Source organism: Haemorhous mexicanus, chromosome 13 (assembly GCF_027477595.1).
Source record: "Haemorhous mexicanus isolate bHaeMex1 chromosome 13, bHaeMex1.pri, whole genome shotgun sequence".
NCBI lineage: Eukaryota > Metazoa > Chordata > Aves > Passeriformes > Fringillidae > Haemorhous > Haemorhous mexicanus.
The window spans coordinates 10,274,582-10,292,474 of NC_082353.1; the positions used below are offsets into that span (position 1 = coordinate 10,274,582).

The 17,893-nt window shown below is 56.0% G+C and overlaps 1 protein-coding gene across 1 annotated transcript; it reads left to right on the top strand.

Annotated features, from left to right (window-relative positions):
• Window positions 1–1,669: 1,669 nt before the first annotated feature.
• ONECUT1 (one cut homeobox 1) lies at window positions 1,670–16,911 on the top strand. Its single transcript, XM_059858313.1, has 2 exons — window positions 1,670–3,006; window positions 16,535–16,911. The coding sequence occupies exons 1-2, from the start codon at window positions 1,926–1,928 to the stop codon at window positions 16,825–16,827; spliced, it is 1,374 nt and encodes a 457-aa protein (XP_059714296.1). The 5' UTR covers window positions 1,670–1,925; the 3' UTR covers window positions 16,828–16,911.
• The last annotated feature ends 982 nt before the right edge of the window (window positions 16,912–17,893 follow it).

Consider the following 17,893-nt stretch of genomic DNA (forward strand, 5'->3'; position numbering starts at 1 on the left):
TCCTCGCCGTGGCCCCTCGGCCGCTGCGGCCATACTTTGAGCTCAAAGTGCGGGGCGAGGGGTCTCGCTGCCTCCGTGAACCGGAGAATAGTGAGACTTCACGGGACCCCGAGCCGTGCCCATCCTCGCACCGAGAGGACTCTCCACAGGCCCTGTCCGTAAAGTTAGCGCAAAAACTCCGAGAAAAGTAACCCCAGGGGCTGATTTCAGCTCGCTCTCAGGGGGACTCTGCCGCAGGACCGGCTCCTGTCTCTCTCCCTAGCGTTCCCCGGGGGCCGCTGGCAGTGACTCCTGCCTCTTGCTAGGGAAGGGGCCTCGGAGCTCTCAGGGGAGCGCAGGAGGGTGACAACGCCCCCGCACAGACCCCTGCACAGGTCCCGCGGGACGCAGCGGCTCGCCCTCGCTCTGCGTGCCGCCGGTGCGGGCTTTGCCAGGACAGGTGCTCAGGTGCTATCCCCCGCTCCATGGAAAAGACACCGGGGGCCCGGCCTGAGCCACAACGCGGCGCAGATCCGCTCGCTGTCCCCGGGCCTGGCCGGGGCGATGGGCACAGGCGGCTCCGCAGGGTGCCGAGAGCAACCGCGGTCCCCGACAGCAGTGCGGGGGGAAGCGGCGGCGGCCTTTGTGCGCCGCCGGTCCGGTGCCGCCCGGCTGCGGCCCCGCGGCTCTCCCGCGGCTCGGCTCGGCTCGGCCCGTCCCTCCCGCCGCTCGGCGCCGCGCACACGCTGCACTCTGCCCGGCGTGGTTCGTTATTGTTAATGGGCGAACAATAGGCACATCTGCCCTTTCTTCCAGCATAAAGGCACCTTAGCTAACGAGGGGGGCCGGCGGGTGAGCTCGCTTGTTCTTTCTCCTCCGCCTCCTTTTCTTTCTTTTTGAAGAAAAAATAAAAGAAAACCAGCGGCATGTCCGGCTGCTGGGCGCCTCGGGACATATGCTCGCCTTGCACTGCCGGGCACGCCCGGGGTTCCCGGCGGGGGCTGCAGGGGGGCGTCTCTCCCCATCGCACCGCCCGGCCGGACCCGCGGCACCCTTGGGAGGGCTGGTGGGGGGGATGCGGGAGCTGAGCCACGGGGCTGGCCCCGGGACGCGGCACCGTGGGGCTCCCACCGCCCATCCCCAGGCCGGGCAACGGGAAGTTCCCCCGCAGGGCACCTGAGAGGAGCGATGCCGGGACAGCGTGGGGAGATACGGCGGGGAGTGCGGGGCACACGGGGGGCACGGCCCGCGGGCGCCGCGGGGCAGGGCGGTTCGGTGTCACCTCCGGAAGCTCCCGGTGAGGAGGCTCCGCGCTCACGGAAAACGCGGAGTCACCGAAGGGGCGGGGCGGGTGTCCCTGGCCGGCAGCGGGGGCGGGGCGGCCCTTTGTGCCCGGGGCAGGGGCGGCGGGCACGGGGCAGCGGCACCGCCGACTCTGGGCGCCGCCGCGCGGGGCTCGCCCGCTTAATAGCGGCTCTGACGTCACGGGGCGGGGCGGCGCGGGAGGGGGCGCCGCGCGCATGCGCGGTGCGGGCGGCGGCGGCGCTGCAGCACGGAGCGGTGCCGGAGCGCGGGGCGCAGAGAGAGCCATGGCTGGGGATGGCGAGGGACGCGGCCACACACCCGCCGCGGCCGCGGCTGCGGGGCCCGGCCTGAGGGAGCGGCGGCCCTAGGACCGGCCCGGCGGCGCCAGCCAGCAGCGGGAAAAAACAAATAAATACATTGCCACAAAATAAAAATTAAAAGGAAAAAAAAAAAAAAACGAACCAACCGAAACCGGGAAAGCCAGCAGCCCCGGCAACAGCAGCAGCAGCACCGCCACCACCAGCCCGCAGCGCTCGCCCGCCGCCGCCGGCCCGCGGGAACAACCGGCCGCCGCCAAGAGCTCCGGGACGCCCCGCCGCCCACCAGATAGATGTGCGGTCCCGCCGTCCGCACGGCCGACGATGAACGCGCAGCTGGCGATGGAGAACATCGGCGATCTGCACGGGGTGAGCCATGAGCCGGTGCCCGCCGCCGCCGACCTGATGAGCGGCAGCCCCCACCACCGGAGCGCGGTGGCCCACCGCGGCAGCCACCTGCCGGCCCACCCGCGCTCCATGGGCATGGCGTCCATCCTCGACGGCGGCGACTACCACCACCACCACCGGCCGCCCGAGCACGCGCTGACCGGCCCCCTGCACCCCACCATGACCATGGCCTGCGAGACACCCCCCGGCATGAGCATGAGCAGCACCTACACCACGTTAACCCCTCTGCAGCCTCTACCTCCCATCTCGACGGTCTCGGACAAGTTCCCTCACCACCACCACCATCATCACCACCATCACCATCCCCACCAGCGGATACCGGGCAACGTGAGCGGCAGCTTCACGCTCATGCGGGACGAGAGGGGTCTGGCGTCTATGAACAATCTCTACACCCCCTACCACAAGGATGTTACCGGCATGGGGCAGAGCCTCTCTCCGTTGTCTGGATCGGGCCTGGGGAGCATCCACAACTCCCAGCAAGGGCTGCCCCACTACGCTCATCCCAGTGCCACCATGCCCGCCGAGAAAATGCTCACCCCAAACGGATTTGAAGCCCACCACCCTGCCATGTTAGCCAGGCATGGCGACCAACACCTCACCCCCACCTCCGCTGGCATGGTGCCTATCAACGGGATCCCACACCACCCCCATGCCCACCTGAATGCTCAGAGCCACGGGCAGATCCTGGGCTCTGCCAGGGAGCAAAACCCTTCTGTAACTGGTTCGCAGGTCAACAGTGGAAGTAATTCAGGGCAAATGGAAGAAATCAATACCAAAGAAGTAGCTCAGAGGATCACCACCGAGCTCAAGCGGTACAGCATCCCCCAGGCTATCTTCGCCCAGAGGGTGCTGTGCCGCTCTCAAGGGACGCTCTCAGATCTGCTGAGGAACCCCAAGCCCTGGAGCAAGCTCAAATCCGGCCGGGAGACCTTCCGCAGAATGTGGAAGTGGCTCCAGGAGCCGGAGTTTCAGCGGATGTCTGCTCTGCGGCTTGCAGGTGAGCCCGCTGCGGGGTGTTCGGGGCACGGCAGCGGCAGAGCGGGGCCTCGGGCCTGGGCAGGCCGCCCCGGTCCCTGTCCGTCCCTGAAGAGCAGTACCGATCCCCCGCTCCGCCACTCCATTTCTCTCCCTTCTCCCTCTCCCTCTCCCGGCACCGTGCGGTTCCTCCGTGCCGCGCTCAGACAAAGCCGAGCCGGAGCTCGGGGCTCTGGCAGCGCAGTGCGGCGCCCCGGCTCTCCCCGTTCCCCGGCCGGGCTCACCCGCCAGGTTCGCCTGCCGCGGGCAGGAGGACGCCCAGCGCGCCCGGTAACGGGACGCCGCCGAAAGCCGCTCCGGCCGGCGGCAGCGCTGCCCGGAGCGCGGAGGACGAGGCGGAAATGCTTGAATTGGCGGCTGAACCGGGCCCACGGACGGGGTACGGGGGAGCCCCGGTAATGCGCCGCCGAGAGGAGTCGGTGCGTCTGCTTTTTGTGGGGGTCGGTGGGCTCAGGTCGCGGCGGGGCTCAGGGCCTGCGTCCCGTTCGGGCTGGGTGAGCTGGGACAGGCGTTTGGTTCGAATGAGCCGAGCCCGGCGGGTGAGCGGTGCCTGAGAAATGCTGGTGGCTAAAATCCTTGGATTTCTTTTTTTTTTTTTTTTTTTTTTTTTTTTAACTGGTTGTAATTATCATTAGGCCGCGCACTTTGAGTTTCGCGTGGATGTCTCTGCGTGAGACAAACCGGCCGTGTCACGGCTTCGCTGCCCCGCAGCCTCGCCCCGCTGCCCGCCCTTGCTGCCCGGTGTGCTCCCGAGCGGGTCCCGTGTTGTCTGCTCAGAGATGGCCGTCCCGGTCCGTACCTGTGCTCTGCCACCGCCTCCCAAACCCTCCTGTCTGCGCTCCGGGTGCAGAGCCCGGGTTTAATATACCGTGAGCGAGGGTTTGTTAATTAAGTGATAGGTCTCCATTAATTTGTCCCTGGAGAACGCAAGACAGTCAATCCGAGTTGGAGCCAGGGCCACTGATCCGTTTCACAGACAAAAATAAGGGAAGGGCCAAATCTTTCTCCTTCCAAAAGCACAACGGATCTTGCGCTTTCGACTACCGAGACGGTGAGAACTTGGGACCGCTTCCTGAGTGTGCAGGGACGCGGCTGGGCCACCACCGTGCTCCATGCCTATTTTCAGTCGACCACCTTGTTCCAGAAACCTAAAGCAAAGCTAGGAAGGGTCCGGGCAGGGCGTCCCTCCCCGCTGTAGCTGGCCCTTAGGTGCCCGCCGGTGGGAGGACGTTGCTCTCTTTGGCTTCCACTCCTGCGGAGTCGGTTTCAAAGGTCTGAGCTCTCAGAAACTGCCCTTTCCGCCTTCCCTTTCTCAGCAGCCACCCCACCTGCGAAAAACCCTGGTCTTGCTGGTGCTACTCAGGAGAGGAGGATGGTGTTTGTGTTTCCAATATCCCCGTAACGATTGCTAAGGCGAACTTTCTTCGATTTGGAGCGTGTTTTTACGACAATTTGGTCGACCTGAATCTCCGCTCATTTGCATAGATCGATATTGGAAACAACCCCTCGATTCGGAGCCTGCTGGCATCCCTTCCCTGGCGCTGCCGGCCGGGAAACTCTGCCAGCCTCGGCTGCTGCAGGCCGGGAGGGAGGGAAGAAGGGAAGATGGGATGCGGCCGTGCTCTGCCCAGCTGCCGGGTCCGGAGGGTCCCATTGTTCGCTGCTGCCCCCAGACCGCCCCTTCTTCCAGCCACCTCAGCGCTGCCCTCTCATAAACGGATCCCGGTAATCCCGTTAGAGAGACAAAGCCTCATTATTCCGCCTTCCCTTTCCGACGAAACCCGAAAGCTGGCACCTTACAGAAACAGCTTCCCCGGGGCTAAGAGGGGCTGGCAGCACGAGGGGGTCGGGATGTACCGCCCGCACCCGGTGTCCGCGCGTCCCTCGCCGCCGGGCCGGGCCCCCAGAGCTTTCCCCTCGTACCGGGGGCTCCGGGCCTCGCCGGGCGCTGCCCACCTGGGCGCCGGCAGCACGTGGGCATTTGCATAGAGCTGCGTCCCTGTCAATGGGGCGGTCCCGGGGCCCCCGCCCCGCCCCGCGCAGCCTGCGCGCCCTTCCGCGCCCCTCCGCGCCGCGCTGCCGGCGACGGGCTGTAAATGCATAAAGTATCGATTTTATTTTGTGCAGGTTTTAAATGTGTGATGATCTTACTAAGTGGTAAAATCTGCCCCGATTGATATTGATGTATGAACATCAATTCAAAATAACATAAATTACTGCGGCCGACGCAAATTAAATTTCACGTCCAAATTATAACTCACTCCCGGGCGTTTAGAGAATTATCAGGTAGATAAATACCCAGAGCCGCCTTCATTTCTTCCCTTTCTGATTTCCTGCAGACAACAACCGGGAGGCAGTGAGGGGGATGGAGCCTGCTTATTTTAGGCCTCGCGGTCTCGTCTTGCACTTTATCTTGAGTATTTGCCCCTTCCAGCCGTCCCTGGGGGATCCCTACCTCCCAGATTACAGAAGCTCCGACAAATAGAAGAAAAATTGGTAGTTACATGGAAGCAGGATTGAGGTCTTGACACTTCCTGGGCTGTCTCTTGAAATGTAAGCAGAACTGCTAATTGCAATGCTGACCTCTTCCAGCCTCCATCTTATTCATCCCATCTCCCTTCTCTTCTCTGTTCTTTTTTCCTTTGTCTGTCCCACTCTCTCTCTCCTCTCTATCACTGAATATTTATCTATTTGACTGTCCCTCTGTTAGTCTTCCCTCCCTCTCCCTCGCCTTCATTGACATTTGGAAGGGCTGTGAAGGGACGCCGAAAAAATGAATACAATTAAAAGAAAAAGTACATCCCTTCTGCAGCCTGCTGGGATTTAAGGCTGAATTCATTTCAGTTTGTTGGATTTTTTTCCCCCGTGTGTGTGAGAAAGAGGTAACAGGAGAGGATAAAAGAAGAAAAAAAAAAACCGACTTTGTCTTGTTCAGGAAAAAATAATCTGCTTCGAGCCATTCATTGTTGGAACAGCGAATGCCCGCCGGCCTCGCACGGGCCCGCCGCTCGGGAGGAAGGGTAGCGGCCAGGGAAAACGCGTCAAAGACACGTTTTGCAAGGGCGCCAGAGGAGTGTAAGGGAGCCCAAGGTTCCTTAGAATCTACTGCCAGAGGGGGTCCTTTGCCGATGTGCGCCCTCTGAGCTGGCTCGTCTCGAAGGGCCCCTCCATGGGGACTCCCCGAGTGGGTCAGCAGGGACAGGCGCCGTGGAGAGGGGGCAGGTCCGTCCCTCCAAAGCTGCTCCATGTTTGCCTGCCACCTGACTCCTATTTTTCATAGCTGCACCTCTTTTCCTCCCCTCCTCTTATCCTTTCTCCCTCCCAATGTGAATCCCGGCTAAACCGAAGCCTTGGGAAGCCGGCGAGAAATTCTCGCCAAATTAACTGTAAAGAAATCGATGGAGTAATCAGAGCGTTTTCCACATCAAATATGAAATCTAATGACGCCGTTTGCACCTCTCGCCCGCCGCCGCCCCCGAGCCCACCGGGAAGGTCTGGGCCGCCCCGGCCCCGGTGGCCTCATTAGGGGCTGTTTAATATTTACCCTGCGAGCACTTTGCATAAAGGCGTTTGCATCAGGGAGGCGGGGGGCATCGACCGGGGCCTTCACCGGCGACACTCCGAGCTCGGACCGGGGCCGGGGTAGAGGTCCTTCCCCTCCCGACCCTGCGGACCGCCCGGACCGGGACGGCCCGGGCCTGGCTCGGCGCATCGCCGCTGCCGGTGCGGTGCCTGGGCCGAGGCAAGGGACCAGGAGGGATCGGAGGGTGGGAGAGCGCCCGGTGAGCAGCCGGGGCAGCTCTGGGGCGCACTTGTTTGCCGGCCGTGTCCTTCGGCGGGATTGATTTACAGCCGCGTTTGCCCTTCGTTAATGTTTGCCCAGCGGGAGGAGGAGCGGGGCCGGGCGAGCCGCGTTCCTCCGCACCGGGCCGGGCCCGCCCCGCGCCCGTCCTGGCAGAGCCCCCGCCCCGCAGCGCGGCTCTGCCCCCGCTTGTTTGTTCGTGCGTGCGTTCGCCCGGCTGTTTGTTTGTTTTAATTACCCGCCTCGTGGCGGGGCCGCACCTGGGGGCCGTGCCCCAGTCCCACCCTCGCTGCCGTTTGAATCAAACAGCCTCAAAACAGGGCGGCTCCCACCCATGGGTGCCGCCGGGGCCGCCCCGGGTCACACAACCGGGCTGCGGGGGCGATGCCCGCCCCCACCGGCCGGGACTATCGCGCCGTCCGCAGCCCTCGCTCATCGCCCCTCGGTTCCCGGGGGTTCTGCGCCATCTACTGACCGCCGGTGAGCGGGAGCGGCCCCGCTGACCCCGGCACCCGCCCGCACCGGGCAGCGGCGGCGGCTTCCCGGGCCGGGAGGCGGTGGCTCCGGGGAGAGCTGCGAGCGGAGGGCCCCGCGCCGCCACCGGGCTGGCTCCGTCCTCTCGTTCCCCTCGAGCGCGGGACGAGTGCGGCCCTGCTCGGCTTCAGCACCACGAACAGCGACCGCCGGCGGGGCCCGGCCCCAGCTCCGCCTCCGCCCGGGCGGCCCCGCTCCCGGGCGGCCCCGCTCCCGGGCGGCCCCGCTCCCGGGCGGCCCCGCTCCCGGGCGGCCCCGCTCCCGGGCGGCCCCGCTCCCGGGCGGCCCCGCTCCCGGGCGGCCCCGCTCCCGGGCGGCCCCGCTCCCGGGCGGCCCCGCTCCCGGGCGGCCCCGCTCCCGGGCGGCCCCGCTCCCGGGGCCAGGCAGCCCCCTCCCGGCTCATGGACGAGGCCTCCCGTAGCCCGGGCGCAGGTGCTTGCTGAGCCTCCCCATGGCTGCCGGCCCCAATGGGGAGCAGCCTCGCATCGATTTTACGTAGCTGCAGCCGGCAATTAGTGCCGCGGTGCTGCGGCGAGCGCCGGGCCGAGCGCACGGGCTGCCCGCTGTGGAGGCGGCTCGGCTCCCGGCACGGCAGAGCCCTGAGGGCACCTGATTTGGAGATGAGTGCCTTCGAGCGGGTGCGTGGCCAGAGGGAAAGCGAGCTTCCCCCAGCACGGTAACTCCGCCAGAAGGGTCGGGATGCCCCAGGAGGAGAGGAGAGGTGCGTGGCACCAGGACTGTGCCCACTGCATTGACACCGCTAGGGAGCCCGGGCTCCTGCCGGTGCTACAGCTGGGTTCTGGCGTGTGCGATCTGCCTTTTCCATAGCCAGGAAGGAATGTGATGATCAGATTGAGACAAAATCATCTGGAAATCCATAGGCGAGGTATGCTTCTGTCCCTGGCTTTGCCTGTACCGGCATGAAACCACCGCTGCGGCTCTGCCTCAGGCAGCCGTCACCTGTCCGTGTAGCCGAAGGTCCGCATAAACTCCGCACAAGGGACAAGAACTCCGGGGAGTTCTAAGGTGACTGAAGCGTAGGAGCTGTTGCTGAAGTGCTGGTGAATTTCACCTGAAGACTACAGGCATCGAGGGGAGTTTTTCCCTAGAACCGACCGGGACCCAGCATGGCCGCGTGTCGGGCGCTTCCATGATCAAATCGATAAATGTAGATTCACGTTTCAGACATAAATCTACCTGGATTAATCATACACGGACAGAGGAGTGACCGGTGCTGACAGACTCTCTTTGGAAACGCAGCTGACTTGAGCCGTTTTGCTTAAGAAGAAGTCAGTTTTATGATGCTAAAAGATTAATTTATAGGAACTATTTATTAACTGAACAGTAGTTTTCATTCCCCCCCCATTTTAGGGCGATAGGAAGCCTCAGTGGTGACATTTTCCGTACAGCCCAAACGGAATTAAAGCTCGATGGACGGCTGCTGTTCCGCAGGGGTGCGGGCAGCACCGCGGGGCGCAGAGCGCGGCGCCGGCGGGTGCGGGCGCTGGCTGGTGGGACTAGAAATGCTGCTGCTTCCCATAGAGGAAAGTAGTGAATCGGATGGCACAGCGGGCTTTTCCTAAACACTTGGGTGCAGAATGATACTGAAGTGAGCCCGGGCTCAGGTTTTGGATGTTTTTAAGGTGCAGAATTCTGCACTCGTTGTCACATGCATTAGGAGCCAATCGATAAGAGCTCAGCCACAGGCGGGAGAGTTTCCCCCAGCCCCTTTTCCCCCATTTCCCCCCGCACAGGCAGGCTGCCAAACGGCTGCCAACGGCTTCCTTAATGTTCCCTCCAACCGGAGGAACTTCTTTATGTCATCACCGACTCATTTCTCCTTTATTTGAAACATATCTCGTTATTTTGAATATATTGGAATTGACGGAGAGCTTAAAAATTGGAGCCGGGGAAGCGGCAGCCTGCAGGCCGGTCCTTAGGAGCGGAACCAGAGAAACGACCGGGGTCTTTCAGTGAACCTGGCCATACTCAAAATTACAGTGAAGGTTTTGCGACGAACTGCGTCGTTTCCACCGCTCAGAAACTCAATTTTCGGCTGCTGTAGCAAAATCTCTGCCTGGGGATGCAGAAGGGGGCGGAATTACCCAACCCGACGCCGCAGTCAGCACCCGAACGCTCGGAGGCCCGCGGGGGAATTCGCTCCCACAGCTCGTAGCCGGGGCCAGCGGACCGGGGTCTGTCCCGCGGGGCGGGGCTGCCGGGGCGGGCCGGGGGCGGAAGATGAGGAGGGTGTGAAGGGGCACGGCCAGGTGCGCAGCGGGCGGTGCTGCCCGGCCCGGGTGGGCCGGCCCGCGTGGGCGGGGCGCGGCGCATAAGCGGAGCAGGAGCGGGTGGCGTTTTCCAGCCTGCGCTATGCTGAGTGCAGCGGAACGGAGGGGTTGGCTCTCCCCAGCGGGGTGCTGTGCCTTGGTGCGGTACGGAGCGGCAGCGCGGGTGAGGAGCCCACGGCGTGGCGCGGAGGCCACGGCGTGGTGTGATGCCTTAGGGAACCCCCGCGGTGCGGTGGAATGCGGTTCGGTGTGGTGGGATGCGATGCAGTGGGATGCGGTACAGTCCCCGCCATGGGTTGCGATGGGATGCGGTGCGGAGCCCCGCGGTGCGGTGGGATATGATGCGGTGCCGTGGGATGTCATGCGGTGCGGTGCCGCGGGATGCGGAGCCGAGCCCCGCGGTGCGGTGCCGTGCGGTGCGGTGCCGCGGGATGCGGAGCCGAGCCCCGCGGTGCGGTGCCGTGCGGTGCGGTGCCGCGGGATGCGGAGCCGAGCCCCGCGGTGCGGTGCCGTGCGGTGCGGTGCCGCGGGATGCGGAGCCGAGCCCCGCGGTGCGGTGCCGTGCGGTGCGGTGCCGCGGGATGCGGAGCCGAGCCCCGCGATACGGTGCGCGCCCCTGGCGGGGAGCGGGCGCCGCCCCGCGGCCGGGGCCCGCCGGTGCCGCTGCGGCGTGGGGCGGGGGGCCGGACCCGGCTGACGCGATTAAAATATTGATGTAGTCGCAAAAATCGTTCATTAAGGCAATTTAATCTTTGCTATTAAATGTCCTTTCAATTCATTTGGGGTAATTAAGATGCAGTTTAAGTGATTAAATTCTAATTACTTATGCTACGCTAAGAAATATTTGTCACAGTAATATGGTTAACTAAAGACCTAGCTAAAGAATTTTAACATCTGCTTTAAATGATATCGCAGGGAAATCAGGTGCTTTCCCCTGATTGATCCACTTAGCAACACATTCTGTAACGGTGATGTCAGTTTGCTGAAGTGGTTACAGATCCATCAACACTGAGTTTGTGTAAACCCCTGAATCCCCAACTGCTGAGTCAGCACTCCTCAGTCAGATTCACTTCATTATTCCAGGGGCAGCAAATTAAGGTCACTCATTTTAATACAGTGCCCAGGAGTGAGATGTTTACCGTTCTGGCTCAGCTGGGATCTGTGTGTTGGTGGGGTGAGGTCATCCTGTGGGCTTCCTATACTCTCACGTATTTTTGTCTCTTTTGATGTTATGAAACAACAAAAGAATATTGCCTGGATTGATGGCAGAGAAATGAGACACAAATCAAAAGATCTCTGGGCATATGGAGACACCTACACTCTGAATAAGCATAAATACAAATCACTAGAGAAACAAGTGCCAAATGCTGAATCATGCCAGGATTAAAAAGAGAATTTAGTGTGGGCTCAGACATTTCAGAGTAGACCATGCTCTTTTCAGTTGAAGGGAGAAAGCTTTGGGGAGCAACCTGTGTCACCCAGGTAGGCTTTCACCCCTGAAAAGCTGAGCAGGGCCTTACCCCACAGTGGGCTGAAGCTGAAGGGAGTGCTCTCTCAAGCCTCAGTGCTGTCTGTGACCTGCTGCAGTGGGAGCTCATGGCCACGAGCTGCCTCCATGAGTGGAGGCTCACTCATAGAATGCCTTTCCAGAGGAATTCCATTTCCCAAGCGCCTTGGAAGAGCCTGGGGCAGTGCAGGGGACCAGCAAACTGTGATATATCAGAGCGAATGTCACCCAGCAGCTGTGGTTATTATTCAGGTCTAACAGATTTGCTTGGGTTTAGTTCATGTGGGGACACCAAAACCTCAGGTAGCCTGTGTCTCCTATGCCCTTTTATTTTGTTTTCATATTCCCCCAAATACGAAGTTTTTGATAATTGGGAAAGGCCTGTTGTTGGTGTGTCTCTCTGCAAGCCCCAGAGGTGTTATTCACACGATAAGGATGTAACTTATCACACTTTATTGTGTGTTATCGCCACCATGAATTTACCATAAGCTTTTGGCTACCTGTTTCCACTGAGCTGTGGTAGCCAGTGTGATTAGAACTATCTGTGATGGCCAAAGTCCCCCAGCAGGTTCAGCCTCCTGAGGAAGCAGATACTGCTGCTTTCTCCACCAGAAGGTAGAGCCTCCTACAGGAAGATATCCTTCAGGATATTCTCCAGTTAATACCAGTGAAGTTTTCACCCTCCAAACATGTTATTGGATACTGTGTGATGTTTCAAAACTAGAAGATGATTTGGAAAGGGATTCCTAGGTGGATGCAGTTCAGACTGTAGCTGAACTTTCTAGATCTGACACAACAGAGATTAGAAAATACATGTAAAGAGAGACTTCTAAAAGGGCTTTTTATGTCTTTGAGACAGTCCTGTACACATGAGGTTGGGGTAACTAAAAGACTTGCAGGAGGAGGGGTAAAAGTCCTAATCTCATATGAGGCACATGGTGGCCATCAAGTAATAATGGCTTGTGGTCAGCAGTGACCCAGGCCAGAGCTGGAAATGTGACCTGCCACCTCAGGGTGAAAGGTCTTGTGTCCCAGCACTGGTGACCCACACTCAGTCCCCTCTCTGTGTCCACAGGCTCTGAATGCAGCATGGCTGGGAGATGTTGTGTGTGTGTCTCTCTTGCTGGTCTGTACCCACTCTGGGCCAAACAGAGGAGAAAAGAGCTCCCTGTGAGCAGAGGTGCCCTGTGTGCATTGGCTTTGTCCTCCTCAGGGGGAGGAGAGCCCAGGCACTGGTGGCTGCCCCCTTTCCTTCCCTTCCAGGAGCAGCTCTGACTCTGGTGGCACTACAGTGGGCCACCAGCTGAGCAATGCCTCTCTCAGGGAGAGTTGCCCTCTGACATCAAAAGTAGCCACAGGGCTTGGGGCAGGGCTTGCCCAAGTAAAATTTTCCATTGTTGTTCCCTCTGCTTCAGTGACAGTTGTCCAGAAAAGCAAGCAGCAGAACTTGTGGTGCTATTTTATTATGTTCACAAACCAAACCAGAAGCCATGGGAAATTAGGTTTATTGAGAGCATCACCAGTTTTATTTGCTTCTGTTTTTTAGAAAGGAAAACTGGAGTTTGCCAGAAACAGCTAGGTACATGTGTGCACACCAAGTGCTCCTGAAAATTAATGTATAGTAATCAGGGGTTTTTCCTTCAATTTTAAAAAGAAATCCATCCTCTAGGGATGAAAGACGAGATCAAGCATCAAGGTTAACAGCTGAGCTTACTATAATCTTGACTTTTACACTGACTGAATAATGTTATTCATATCACAAATAGGCAAAACATCCTCTTCACTGGCTTGACCTAAAGATGCAATTAGTGCATTTTTGTAGGGGACAGGCTCTGTTCACACCCCTGGCAGAGCAGAACTGATCCCTGTGCTGCACCCAGCTGGGGGCTACAGAGGAGTGGAGCTGCAGAGGTGGGAGCCCACTTCTGCTCCATGCCCAGGCAGCTGGGCCTCCCTGGGATGTACAGACCTTACAAGGTCTGGCAAGTTTACTTGACCAAATCCCTCGGGTGACTTAGAAGGAACAAAGGGAGGCAAAAATAGATTGATGGGTTGTGTCAGGAGAATTGCCAAGTGTCAAAAATATCTGTTGCTCAGGGCAGAGGAAGATGGAAGTGACTGGGAGAGGCCAGAGTTCAGGACTGGATTTATAAGGTTCCTTCTGGCACTGATAATATTACATTGTCATATCTGCACGTGTGTTACCAGAGTCAGGGTGACTCTTCCTTTATCCTCTGCTTTTCTTTTTTCTTAACAAGATTTTCTTAAAGGCTTTTTCAAAAGGTATCACATGGAGCATCACTCAGCTGGGGCACCCTGGAGACAAAGAAGAGGGCTGCCTGCAGCAGGCAGTGAGGGCAGGGTGCCAGCAGGTGTGTCCTGGGGGAGGTGCACACCTCTAGGGAGCACAGCACCCTGCAAAGCACCTCAATTCAGTGTCTGTGCTGTGGGAGAGGGTCCTCTCACAGTGCTCAAGGGCAGGGGCACAAGAAGGACATCAGTGCAAATTACTGTTATTATCTTCTGCTGTGTAAGATAAAAGAGAGATGGAGTGTGTGATAAATCGCTGTGAAGACAGGCTCTGGTGTTTTTCCAAAAAAACCATTTCAGTTGATGTCTCTGGGGCCTGACCTCAGTGACATGGGGAGGACCTGGCATTAGGGCAGGGCCTGGCCTGAGCAGGCACAGCTGCTCTGCCTGGGCATGACCTGGCTCAGGCTGCTGTCAGAGAGCCTGGCAGCCCTTGAGCTGGCCAATCTCTGTGCCTGTCTGCAACTCTCCTGTTGGAGCAGATTTTATCCCGTGGTGTGCATTTGTTCTCTGGCAAGCTGGAAGCTACAATTTATTATTAAAATTGATTGGCTCCAGTGCAGGGAAAACGATCGTGAGGAAAACCTATTACAGTTTTTCATTATCACTATTATTTATTTTTAAGTGCTATTAATATTCCTGAGCCTGGACAAGGCAGAAGATGAGAGGTGGTATCCACTCCTGCTGCTCACAACCTGAGCCTGGCAGTGCAAGGGCTCTTGGAACAATTGAGTGTGTTGGGAAACTTTTGCCCTCAATCTGCCTCTGGCAAATGTTAATGGAAGTAAAGCTGAAAATATTTGCAAAAAAAGTAAAATAGGCTTATTTGTATCATAGACTGGATAGCTTTTATTTTTTTTTTTCTCCCTAGTAATGAGCTCTTTTTTCTTACCTCTGTGATGTCACTAGCATTGATTGAGAGGGTTTTGATACAATTGAAGTTGGGGAACAAGGTATGTTGTAACTCTTGGGACACTGTCTATGGAAATAATTGTTCAGGAATACTAGATTTCAGGAAATGAGCACAAGTTCAGGAAGACAATGTGTTATGCAAGCTAGTTTCCCAATAGATGGTGGTTTTTTTGTTATTCCCTGCTATTTCAGAGAGCTCATGTAGCAGCTTGTGATCGAAGCCCCAGAGGCTCACATCACTAATTGAGCTGGCTCTGTACCTACTGCTGTGGCTGTCATTTGTGATGTGATGATTCACACTGAAGCATTGCACAGCACTGACTTGGATCACGCTAGCTGTGCCATTAGGATTTTGTGACAAATTATGAGCTGGATGGAGTATCTAGGCAGAAGATGGAATTTGTGTAGCCTTTGAAAAAAGAAGGTGTAAAGCAGCATGAACAGAAATGAAGCACAGCAAATGTTGTCTGCACCTGGTTTGTCTTCTTTTCTGCCTGAGCCTGTTAGCAGGGGCAGTCAGAGCTGGAGGCTGAGGCTGTTATAAAGCTCAGCTCCTGCAGCTGCTTTCCCAGGAATTTCTGATTGTCAAATGGTCAGACATATATAAAAGACTGAGGTGCTGTTGGTATCCTCATTCTGAATATTTGTCAGTAAATAACGGACTATTCTTGCAAAAGCATTTTTAACCCTTGATTTGCCCATGCTAGCCTCCAGTGGGGATGCAGATTGTTTCAGCAGGAACCAATCCCCACAGTGAATTCAGCAGTTTGGCTTCAGCAGGGGCTCACGTGCATCAGGAGAACTGGTTTTTAGCCCAGAAGCTCCACGGTGTTTTAGAGGTCAGAATGTAACTTCAAAGTGTTCTTCAAAGGTTTTTCAGATAAAAATACCTGTAGGAGACATGAGCTTGGCAGCCCAGTCTATTTGATTGATGTGTGATTTCTCATGAAAGAGTATGTGGCTGGAATATATATTGTTAGGGACCTTTTCAAAAGCCTCTCCTCAGAGGGGACTGAGCCACCAGTGTCTTGGTCCCTGCCTGGGCCAGCAGAAGGAGCCTTCACAGTTCCTGATCTGTGCAGTTCCCATTTCTCAGGTACAAAAGGTGGATGACTATTTTTATACCTCCCAAAAGCAATGAATCCCTCATGCCAGGGCCTGCTCTTGGTAGTAATACAAGTTGTAGAAAGGACCTCTGCAAAGTAATTTGTTGTTTTCGTTCCAATAATCGTGGTGAAAGTAGAGATACTGCACAAAATTCTTCATGTAGTCATTGCTGATCTCCACAGAAACCAGGACTAGACAGACTCAGAGGAAGAACATTCATATTACCTTCAGAAACACATCTCTCCATCAGAATTAGAGGACATTGTTAGAGAATGAAGGGAAATAGACAGCTTCAGACAATTTTGAAAGTGAGACAGAGGAGTCTGGCCTCCCAAGGAAGCTTTTATCCTAGCAAAATGCTAAGATGAGCTGGCAGACAGTCAAAGGCTGACAGAGGGATCTGGGAGTCTCCCTCACATCCTATCAGATCCTGCCTGGAAGGTGATCTGGGAGGCAGATTGCAAATTGCAAGCACCCTTTATTAATGCAGAGCAAAATTACATTCTGAAAGGGAAAGAAGGGATGATAGATGAAATAAGGAGCAATTCTATAAAGAAGATTTTCTATACCACTGTTTTTCATGACAAAACATGTTTTATTTTGTTCAGAATTCATCTGGCCTGTAAGACTGTAGTAGCATCCTGCTTTCTCACAGTTCCTTAATTCTCAGTCAACAAAAAGCTACAGAAATGGACTGAAAGCAACTAAAAATGGTGAAAAGTATGACCAAGATTAACTATTTAATATCTCTAGGAGGTAGAGTGGAATTTCAGGGAATTCTGAAGTTAAATTCTCAGCACTAGTGGGTAGTATCAAAATGTAAATTCTGACTTTTAACAGACAACAACAAAGGTATTTTCTAACTTTTATTCCTTATACTTGTAATAGTTTATGATGAATAAGTGTCCCACATCCTGTCCAAATTCAGAAGCTGGCACGAACAGTCCTTTTTCCCTAATTTGCCCGGTACTGTGCTCCCACACTCTCCTCTGGCAGCCCTCTCTAACTGTGCTCCCCTTTCTTGCAGCATGCAAGAGGAAAGAACAAGAGCACGGCAAGGATAGAGGGAATACGCCCAAAAAGCCTCGGCTGGTCTTCACCGATGTCCAGCGTCGAACTCTACATGCAATATTCAAGGAAAATAAGCGTCCGTCCAAAGAATTACAAATCACCATTTCCCAGCAGCTCGGGTTGGAGCTGAGCACCGTCAGCAACTTTTTCATGAATGCACGGAGGAGGAGTCTGGATAAGTGGCAAGACGAGGGCAGCTCCAATTCAGGCAACTCATCTTCTTCATCAAGCACTTGTACCAAAGCATGAAGGAATAACCACGAACTGAAACCTCGGTGGAAAAGCTTTAAAAATAAATAAATAAATAAATAAAGACAGACCAGGACCTCAAAATAGCAGGTTTATACTTAAAACTATTTGAAAAAAAAAATATTTATAAGTCCAAAGAAACCAAAGACTTATTTCACCTGCATTATGACTTTGTTCTAAGACACACACTTTAGTAGGATGACGACTTGCAAAAAAAAACAGAGAGGAAGAAGGAAGCGAAGCGGAGGGAACGGAACGGAAAGCAAAGAGAAGAGGAACAGACCACTGGTCTCACACCTTTGCCCATTATCATCTTCACCGTACTTGGCTGTTTAGTGGTTTGGAGCATAGTGATTTCCTGTCATTGAGCAGACATCTCTTTGGATCCAGCTCTTCACGTCCACAGCAGTTGCCATGGAGGTGTCAGTGTGTCCGTCCTGCGTGCACCCAGTGGGTAGGGACTTAGGGCTGGTCTCCAGAGAGGGCTGTGCCAGGGCACGGCCCCCAGAGCGTGGAGTCGTCTGAATTCCTTGGAACGGTAGTGTGATTTTTGCTGTTTCACAGTTTGAACTTGGCTGGTGCAGTGCCTCGAAACAAGTTCAAACTAGGCAAAGAAATTTTGAATGGTACCTAAACCAGTGCATTCTCTTTGTTTGTTAAGGAATGTTCAGATTTAAAAAAGGAAAACTATTCCATCCATTAAAAAAATCGACTAGCTACCAAAGAACACATTTAATAATTGTATTGCAGGTATTTTATTGCAATGATTTTAATATTCCAAAGCTATTTTTACACAAATACTATGTAGAGTTATAGGTATAAACTAATCTAACTGTATAACACATAAAACTTGTAATCAAGACTGTTATTTGCAATTAGTAAAACCACATTATCGTTTCTTTTTGTGATTGGCAAGAAAGAATGTCACCCGAGGAGATCACAGCCCCTGGCAGAGCACGGGAACAAAGAACGGGGTGCTGCTTCCATTGAACTCAGTGAGCCCTTTCCTCACTGACTCCAACGGGAGCACGAGAGGGAGCCACGTGTTAGAGCGGCGTGTGGCACC

Excerpts from the sequence above, each read along its gene's own strand:
- ONECUT1 (XM_059858313.1), top strand. The coding sequence starts at position 1,926 with ATGAACGCGCAGCTGGCGATGGAGAACATCGGCGATCTGCACGGGGTG. Across the intron at positions 3,007-16,534 it reads GTCTGCTCTGCGGCTTGCAG|CATGCAAGAGGAAAGAACAA; the intron begins GTGAGCCCGCTG and ends CCTTTCTTGCAG.